The 10,328-nt window shown below is 41.2% G+C and overlaps 1 protein-coding gene across 1 annotated transcript in view; it reads left to right on the top strand.

Annotated features, from left to right (window-relative positions):
* The first annotated feature begins 2,466 nt into the window (after positions 1 to 2,466).
* The window catches only part of CA8 (carbonic anhydrase 8), a 121,416-nt gene continuing 113,554 nt past the window's right edge, over positions 2,467 to 10,328 (top strand). Inside the window, exon 1 of the mRNA XM_040354253.1 lies at positions 2,467 to 2,842. Within this exon, the coding sequence (XP_040210187.1) occupies positions 2,767 to 2,842 (76 nt within the window). The 5' untranslated portion in view covers positions 2,467 to 2,766. The remainder of the gene's footprint in view (positions 2,843 to 10,328) is intronic.

Below are 10,328 nucleotides of genomic sequence, written 5' to 3'. Positions count from 1 at the left end.
CCACAGTATTTATATTATATTTATATTTATATGTATATTAAAACACAATAAAAATGGTGGCTAGTTAAAAATAAACACCTGGGACTCCTCACCACAATAATAACAACCTCCACCGGGTGTACTCCATTTTATGGGCGGCATCCCCCGAAACTTACATACATGTACTTGTTGTGTTTTTAACACTGGTATGACTCAATTTTTATTGTTTGTATACGGTTTTGATACGTACCGTGTGCTTGGAGCTTATTTTTATGGTAAACTACAGACATTAATGCTCAGTAAAAATGATCTGAATGAATTTTTTTTAATTTTATTTATTAGTTTGTTTTTTTAACTACTTCAGATCCACGCTATAGCCGAAAGACAGCTACAGTGCGGACCTACTTTTCTGGGAGGGGAGGGCGTCCATGGACATCCTCCCGTTCTCGGGCGGGCCTGCGCGCCCCTTGTAGGGCGCGAGGTGAGCTCTGTGATCAGAGAGTCAATGAGACTCGGCTGATCACAGATTGGAGTAAGGGGTCAATCCCGACCACTTACAACGTGATCAGCTGTCAGCCAATGACAGCTGATCATGTGATGTAAACAGAGCCTGTAATTTGTGGAAAAAATACGTGTAGTGACACCTATGTGTAAACAATGTATCAAAAAACTGTATAAAGCAGCGCTTACATTAGTGAATAAACAAACATATAATTTAAATGAATAAATGAGTGAATGACCACCCTATATGTGAGTTAAAGATAAAGCTGAAAAGGTGCAACCAAAATATATAAATATATACTGTAGATATGCACAAATATAATGCCCCATACAGACGGTCATTTTTTGTGATGAAAAAAAAATGACGTTTGAAGTGATGAAAAAAAACGACATTTTTGAAACTTCATTTTCAAAAACGATGTAGCATACACACCATCATTTTGAAAAATGATGAACAAAGTGACGCCACTCTAAAGGGGAAGTTCTATTCGCCTTGAGGCTGCTTTTAGCTGGTTACTTGTTAGTAAAAGATGATTCGTGCTTTTTTGTCTGTTACAGCGTGATGAATGTGCTTACTCCATTATGAATGGTAGTTTTACCTCCCGTCTCAAAACTTGCTTCTGGGCATGTGCAGGTTTAAAAACGTCGTTTTGCCCACACACTATCATTTTCATTGACACAAAAAATGACATTTTGAAAAACGACACAAAAAATTCGAGCATGTTCGAATTTTTTTTTTGTCATTTTTCAGAAGACATAAAATGACATTTTGCCCACACACTATCATTTTAATTGACATTTTTAAAAATGTCATTTTATTTCATCACAAAAAATGACCGTCTGTACGCGGCATTAGTCTTTTAATCCGTGAACTTGATGAATATAAAGTGAAACTAAAATTCATAAGTGATGGTTTCTTTAAAGGTCTTCAGATGTTCTTCCACCTGTAATTGGCTATTTTTTCTCCTGATAGCTGATGGCGTGTGGAGAAAAAAGCCGATCACCGGCGGCTGTCAGAGGGACATCGGTCCTGATCAAGGAGAGCAGCCGCCTGCTCATCTGTGCCACCTACCAGTGCACAACAATGCCGCCTACCAGTGCCCAAAGCGCCACCTATCAGTGCCCACAGTGCCACCCATCAGTGTCCACAGTGCCACCAGGGTCACCTACCAGTGCCGCCCATCAGTGTCAATTACCAGTGTCCATCAGTGCCACCTATCAGTGCCCATCGGTGGTACATATCAGTAACACCTATCAGTGCCCATCAGTGCCCCCCATTAGTGCCACCCATGAGGGCCCATCAGTGCCATCTTATCAGTGTGTATCAGTGCCATCTTAACTGTGCCCATCAGTACCACCTTATCTGTCCCCATCAGTGCCGCCTTATCTGTGCCTATCAGTGCTGCTTTATCTGTGCCTATCAGTGCCCACCAGTTCAGCCTATCAGTGCCCACCAGTGCCGCCTCATCAGCGCATATCAATGAAGGAGAAAAATTACCTGTTTGCAAAATTGTATCAAAAACTATGAAACATGATTTTTTTTTTAAAAATTCCATGTTTTTTTGTTTGTTTAGCAAAAAATAAAAACCCCAGCAGTAATTAAATACCGCAAAAAGAAAGCTCTATTCGTGTGCAAAAAAATATAAAAATGTCATTTGGGTACAGCGTTGTATGACCGCGCAATTGTCATTCAAAGTACGTCAGCGCTGAAAGCTGAAAATTGGTCTGGGCAGAAGGGGGGTTTAAGTGCCCAGTAAAGAAGTGGTTAAACTGGAGTTGCTGTTTATTATTGTCGCACATGTGTAAGTGCACCAGGAAAGCACACATATTGCCAACTCATACAGAACTACGGTAAGTAACGGGGACCTAGCTTCTTTAACAGATGCGTAGTTCTTCCAGCTCTTCCTACTATTGTAGCAAATCTTCATCTCCTTTCACAATGACACACTTTGTACAGTGCCAGAAAACCAGGACCTTCCTGAGTGCAGAATATCTGAGGCCAAGTCCCTCTCTGGCACCACCTACCACTGGACCTCTTTAGGCAACCATCTAAAAATGTGCCTAGTCGAGGCTCCAGCCTTCTATGTAGTGGTTCTCTTCATCACATAATCACAGTGATTAAGGAGCCTTACCTCCTCCCCTCTGCTGTACAGACACAGGCAGGAGTGACAGTTCCCAGTGGCTATGGAAAGAGCAGTGTGAATCCAGCACAGCATGTCCTGCTTAAGTCACACTCACAACTAAACTCTGCAACTCTCCATACCCTTCCATCTAAAGAGCAGAGCGATGGCTGATCAGCAGTATATAGACGCCTCTGAACTGCAAGCAGACAAGGAACAACAAGAGTGGGGCTATGTGGAAGGTCAGTAATAATCTAAAATGTTTAAATCTCTCATTTTTTTTCTTTGAATTGCACAGCCCTGTAGATTCTCAGAAAAGTTTGTGTCCTAATCTGATTCACAGTGCGATACAAGCGTGTGATTATGTGATTTTATTTTACCTTTCCAAAAGCATAATCGGTGTCTGAGATGAAAAATCACATACTGCCGTTTTCGACCTTACTTACTTTAGTAAATATCAGTGGAAATTGAATCCCTAATATTTGCTTTGGTTAACTCTTCGGCGTAGAAGGGATGAAGTAGTTAAGAAACCTGTTGTACCACTTTTACTTTTAAATAGTATTTTTATTGTGCAGAAGCAATCGGGGAAGGCACTTGTAAGAAAGCACTCTATTGTTATGAAGTTTTCAGCTATTACAAAATTGTGTGTGTTGCGTGTATACATCAGAGTTTCAGGGTTCGTCTTGTAGAAAGAATGAAATGAAACTTCACTTACAACATTTTTATGAACGATAATTCTATTTGACAAATTAGTTTAAATTACTGAAGTAACATAAGCTGAATTAAGTATTTACTAAGGATGCGTGTGTAAAAGAGAATTTACATAATCTCATTATTACAGGTACTACTACACTATTCTATAGAAACCATGGTGACTAAGTGAGGGACACCTTGTGAACAATTTACTAAAACTGTAGAGTGCATAGCAACCAGTAGCAACCCGTCATCTTCCAGGCTTTGTTGTCAAAGCTTAATTGAACAAACTGAAGTCAGAAGCTGATTGGCTAGATTTTTCACTTTCCAGTTTTAGTAAATCAACCTCACTGCCTTGCCTTGGTACTATCCGCATGGAGTTTAAATGTTCTTCCCACGTTTTTATGGGTAACCACTGGATGATGTGGTTTCCTCCCACAACCCAAAATATATACGGGCAGGGTATTCAGATTCCACCCAAAGTAGCCATAGTACACATGTGTTTCTTTATAACTGTTATAAGAATGTTATATGCAGCGGTGGCTTGTGCTCAACATTTTTTTGGGGGGGGGGCGCAAATAAACTGAAAAATTTGTAATGCAGGACTGTAAATAGCCATTTATCAGGTGATTATGTATCGCTACTGCTAGATAAAACTGTGCCCATCAATTGCAGCCTCACTGTGCCCATCATATGCAACCTTTAGCATCACTGTGCCCATACATTTCAGCCTCACTGTGCCAATACATTTCAGCCACACTGTGCCCATCAATTGCAGCCTCACTGTGCCCATCAATTGCAGCCTCACTGTGCCCATCATATACAGCCTCCCTGTGCCCATACATTTCAGGCTCACTGTGCCCATAATATGCAGCCTCACTGTGCCCATCAATTTCAGCCTCGCTGTGCCCATCAACTACAGCCTCACTATGCCCATCATATGCAGCTTCACTGTGCTCGTCACAGTAGGCCAGCCACATCCACATTTCAATTAAAATAAAACCCCTTAACATAAGGTGTCCTCATCAGAACCCCCTCCTTTACATCAGATGTCCCCATCAGAGTTCCCAGTTACATCAGATGTCCGCATCAGAGTCCTCCTTTACATCAGGTGTCCCCATCAGAGTCCTCCTTTACATCAGATGTCCCTATCAGAGTCCTCCTTTACATTAAATGTCACCATCAGAGCCCCCCTTTACATTAGATGTTACCATCAGGCCTCGTACACACGACCGAGTTTCTCGGCAAAAACCAGCAAGTTTCTTGCTGGGAGATATTTTTTTGCCGAGGAAACCGGTCGGGTGTACATTTTCGTCGAGGAAACTGTCAAGAAACTCGACGAGCCAAAAAGAGAGCAAGTTCTCTATTTCCTCGATGGAAATGGAGAAACTTGCCTTGTCGAGTTCCTCGACAGCCTAACAAGGAACTCGACGAGGAAAACAATGTGTTTCGCCCGTCGAGTTCCTCGGTCGTGTGTACGAGGCTTCAGAGTCTTCCTTTACATTAGACGTGACGATCAGAGTACCCCTTTACATTAGATATCCCCATCAGAGTCCCCCTTTACATTAAATATCCCCATTAGAGTTCTCCTTTACATTAAATGTCCCCTTTAGAGTCCCCTTTACAGCAGATATCCCCATCAGAGTCTCCCTTTGCATAAGATGTCACCATCAGAGTCCTCCTTTACATTGGATGATCTCTCTCTTGATTGGCTAACTGACATTAATTGTCAGCAGTGGGAGCCAATGGTGCCGTTTTTCTCGACATGATTCCTGTCGAGCCTGCCTTGCATACACATGATCGTGAACAAAAAAAAATGCTTAAGCAAAGCGCTGTGATATACAACGCGTACGGCACTATAAAGGGGAAGTTCCATTCGGATGGCGCCACCCTTTGGGCTGCTTTTGCTGATTTTGTGTTAGTAAAAGTTTGGTGAGAGACGATTCGTGCTTTTCAGTCTTCGTGCTTTTCAGTCTGTTACAGCGTGACAAATGTGCTATCTCCATTACAAATGCTAGTTTTACCAGAACGAGTGGTCCCGTCTCATAACTTGCTTCTGAGCATGCGCATTTTCCCCCCGTTGTTAAAGCCTACACATGACCGTTTTTCACGACATGAAAAACGACAAGAAAAATTAGAGCATGTTCTACATTTTTAATGCCCATTTTTCACGTTGAAAAAAATGCTCTGGAGCCTACACATGATCGTTTTTAATGACCAATTAACAAAATTAAATTTTTCACATAATGAAAAACAGTCGTGTGTATGCGGCATTAGTCTATGCAGTTCACTAATCAAGAGCATAACATGCAACACAGAGGGGGTTATTTCTTAAAGGCAAATCCACTTTGCACTACAGGTGCAAAGTGCACCTGAAATTGCACTGAAAGTGCACTTGGAAGTGCAGTCGCTGTAGATCCGAGGAGGACATGCAAGGAAAATAAAAAAACAGGATTTTAGCTTGCACATGATTGGATAATAAAATCAGCAGAGCTCCCCCTCATTTCAGATCTACCCCTCAGATTTACAGCAACTGCACTTCCAAGTGCACTTTCAGTGCAATTTCAAGTGCACTTTGCACTTGTAGTTTGCACTTGTAGTGCAAAGGGGATTTGGCCTTTCGTAAATAACCCCCAGAGTTTACAGTACAGTGGTCTAAAGTATAGTGTACAACATAATAAATGCAGTGCAGGGGTCAGGAATATAATTAACAAAATAGCATCTACAGTTTACATGATAGGGAATGCTGTGAAGGGGTCAGGAGTATATTGTACAACACAGTGCATACAGCAGAATAACACACAGTGCAAAAATATGTTTAAATATGCATTTTCAGTCCTGTCCATATGAGAAAATAATGACAATATTTTCACAACCACTAGACTCAAGTGAAATTTTTTTTCCAGGTCAGCTACAAGAACTTAAAAAAATTGCCCACTACTTTTCTTTACCAAAAATCCATTTATAGGTCATAGTATATCACTGTTGGCACTGCTAATAGTGCAATTATTTTTTCCCATTCTTCTAATGCATTGTTCTCTAGTTTAAAAAAAGTGTGTATGCTCTAACTGTTTCCCGCTCAGCCTATAGTCAAATGACGGCCGAGCGGAAACTTTCCCCTCCTGAGTGGATGTCATATGATGACATCCTTCCAGTCATGCCGTGCTTCAGCTCGATCTGTCACCTGCTGTGTCCGTGTCTGTGATGACAGATTGCTGTACTAGGCCAGTCTTAGTACCATGTTATCACTGTGAGAAATCACAGCCATTCATTGTGTACTATTGTGATTATGTCGGTGATTGGTCACAGTGATCACATGGTACAGACAGGGCCAATCACAGTGCATCTGTACCATGTGATAGATGTGGCCAATCACAGCTATCACAATAGAATTTTAACTTACAATTGCCTGGTCGTGCGACGTGGCTCCCAAACAAAATTTACATCCTTTTTTTCCCACAAATAGAGCTTTCTTTTGGTGGTATTTGATCACCTCTGCTGTTTTATTTTTTTTGCACTATAAACAAAAATAGAGTGACAATTTTTAAGAAAATTCAATATTTTTTACTTTTTGCTATAATAAATATACCCAAAAATTATATAGCTTATTTTTCCTCAGTTTAGGCCGACATGTATTCTTCTACATATTTTTGGTAAAAAAATCGCAATAAGCATATATTGATTGGTTTGCGCAAAAGTTATAGCGTCTACAAAATAAGGGACAGAATTATGGCATTTTTATTAATATTTTTTTTTTTACTAGTAATGGCGGCGATCATCGATTTTTATCGTGACTGCGACATTATGGCGGATACATCAGACACTTTTGACACCATTTTGGGACCATTGTAATTTTTACAGCGATCAGTGGCATAAAAAAGCACTGATAACTGTGAAATTGACACTGGCAGTGAAGGGGTTAACCTATAGGGGCTCTGAAGGAGTTAAGTGTGACCTAAGGGAGCAATTCTTACTGTGTGGGGGCGTGGCTTGGCATGTGACGTCACTGATCGTCATTCCCTATGACAGGGAACAGACGATCAGTGACACTCTCACTAGGAAGAACGGGGAAAGGTTTTTTTACACTTACCTCTCCCCGTTCTTCAGCTTTGTGACCCAATCGCGGGACACCAGCGGCGATCGGGTCCCCAGGTCCCGTGGGCGCGGTCACGGAGCTCAGGACCGGGTCGCGAGCGCACCGCCGCCGTGCCGCTCTACCAACGTATATTGGCGTTAGGCGGTCCTTAAGTGGTTAAAAAAGGAACTGATACCCTCTAAGATTGGGGTTCAGCCCTAAGGCCTAAAACCATGCGCATTACATGCTTTAGCAATCACCTATTCCCCAACAGAGGAAAGTCTACATGGTGTCCCCCTACCTATAAAGAAGGGCTTTCTAAGCACTAAGAACTGCTACAAAACAGTCTATAAAAAGTGAAAGTAAAACTAAAAGCAAAAACAATGCTTTTAGAGAACAATTCTCTACACTGAGTTTCAACAAAGCATAAAAAAGAGGTGAAAACTATTTTATTAAAACAATGGCAGTTGTCTATAATAGTCAGTGCTTTAGCAGTCTAAATGTAGTTTATTTAGAATATACCTCTGTTTTAACATAGTAACATAGTTGATAAGGTTGAATAGACATCAGTCCATCCAGTTCAACCTGTGTAGGTGTGTGTGTGTGTAGAAAAATCATTTCCCATATCCCCTTAAATTGTTTAAGTTAAGATGCATGTCCAAGAGTCTATTAAAACTATCCATACTTCCTGCCAACACCACAGATTGTGGAAGAGAGTTCCACATCCTTACCGCCCTGACAGTGAAAACCCCCCTATGCAGCTTAAGGTTAAACCGCTTCTCATCCAGTCTCATCATTTGGCCCCGTGTCCTCTAATGCCCTGTACACAAGATCGGTTCGTCTGATGAAAACGAACCAATGTATTTTTTTATCAGATATCCGATGAAGCTGACTTTCATCAGTCTTGCCTACACACCATCAGTTAAAAATCTGATCGTGTCCAACACGGTGACGTAAAACACAACGACGTGCAGAGAAAAATTAAGTTCAATGCTTCCGAGAATGCGTCGACTTCATTCTGAGCATGTGTGGATTTTTGACCGATGGATTTCCCCACAGAGTTTTTTTTCTATCGTTTTTTTAACTATACAAAAAAATTAAAACAGGTTCTTTTTTTTTTCACTGATGGGAAAAAAACTGATGGGGCCCACACACAATCGGTTCGTCCGATGAAAACGGTCCGTGTGTAAAGGGCATTACACTCCTTGGGACTTAAAAGTTTCTAATGCTTGGATCACCATTGAGATATTTGTACATCACAGTCATATCCCCTATTAATCGTCTCTTATCCAGTGAGAATACATTTTGTGCTTGTAGTCGTTCCTCATACTTGAGGTCCTCCAGTCCCCATATTAATTTAGTTGCCCTTCTCTGGACTCTCTCCAGCTCCAGCACATCCTTTTAATTATGAAAGTGACTCTGTTGCTAAAGTACTACAGACACAACAGATGAACTCTTGAACTAGAAGCAATGGAAATTCACTATGTTAGAATAAAGGTGGAAGAAATGTCATTTTGGAAATTTTTAAATTGTTGATTTGCATTGGTAGTAGGTTTACTAACTCCAGAGGCGTTTTAAACTATCAAAATTTAACTAACACCTTAAAGCTAAACTCCATATAAGACAACAATAAATGCAGCTCTGTATTTAACAATACATCATTAAATTGGTATCTCCTTAATTCTAAGCTCTGATATACACGGTCAGACTTTTGACCATGCAAAAGTCTGCCGTGAGTCCGTCGGAAGTCCAAGGAAAGATAGAGAACAGGTTCTCTATCTAAGGTCCGTCGGACTTCTGACAAAAAATGTCAGATGGAGGCTACACACGGCCAGACTTTCCGAGAAAAAAGCCTCTCTGACTTTTTTTCTCACAAGAACACATGTTGATAGGAAGAAAAAGCAGAGTGCCAGAGAGATGAGTTCATCATTATGCTACATGTCCTTTCATTGTCTACTTTTTGGCTGGGGTGGGTCCAGGACAAGTTGGGCTCAGATGAAGTGGGTTGAATGGTGCTGGCTGTTAAACTGAGAACACCTAGGGGAATAAAAATATGCTACTAGGGAAATTTCTGAATTGAATGGGGAATATTGCAGGAAAATCTGGCCTTTTTTTATTTGACCTTTAATGGGCAATATTTTGCCTTGTTATTTTTTGACTAGAGTCCTGCAAGTGTCTCATGAAACCGTTCCGAGCGGCTCATGAGGGATACGTCCCCTCCTGCCGCTCGCTGGTGTTTCTCGGGCTTACAGTTTCCGTTGGTTCGCCCAAGAAATGATCCGGCAGTGCGGCTGGCTGCTCCCATTGGCAATCAAAGAGTTAATACTCTATGCCTCTATGGAGGACCGGAGCGATGTCATGATGTCACTACCGGTCCAAGTTGGAAGCAAATAATTTTTTTTTTCGATCTTTTGCTTTTAAAGGTAAAAAAGAGATTTGGGGTCTTTTTTACCCCAGATCTCACCATACAGAAGACCTGTCATTCTTATTTATATTACCAGGGATGTTTACATTGCTTGTGATAGGAATAGAAGTGATTTAAAAAAATAAAAATAAAGGGACAGAAGAGAACGCATATGTAAACGTTGTTCACACCACACATGTGAGGTATCGCTGGAACCTTCGAGCAAGAGCAATAATTCTAGTGCTAGACCTAATGCCAACCAGGTAACCTGTAAAGGTGTTGAAAGCGTCACCTATGGAGATTTTTAAGTACCGTATTTGCCGGCGTATAAGACAACCCCCTAATTTTCCAGGAACATTTTTGGTTTTGGGATATACTCGCCGTATAAGACTACCCCCTTCCTTCTAGTCTTTCTGGAAGCTATGGGGTAGCCGGAACAACCGCTGACAGAAACAACCGCTGACAGAAACAGGCTTTTTTCAAATCTCACTGTGCCATTACATTACATGCCTCACTGTGCCATTACATTACATGCCCCACTGTGCCATTACATTAC

This window comes from Rana temporaria, chromosome 5, assembly GCF_905171775.1.
Source record: "Rana temporaria chromosome 5, aRanTem1.1, whole genome shotgun sequence".
In the NCBI taxonomy this organism is placed as follows: Eukaryota; Metazoa; Chordata; class Amphibia; order Anura; family Ranidae; genus Rana; species Rana temporaria.
Note: the sequence above shows the minus strand (reverse complement) of the source record. Positions and strands in the feature narration are given on the sequence as shown.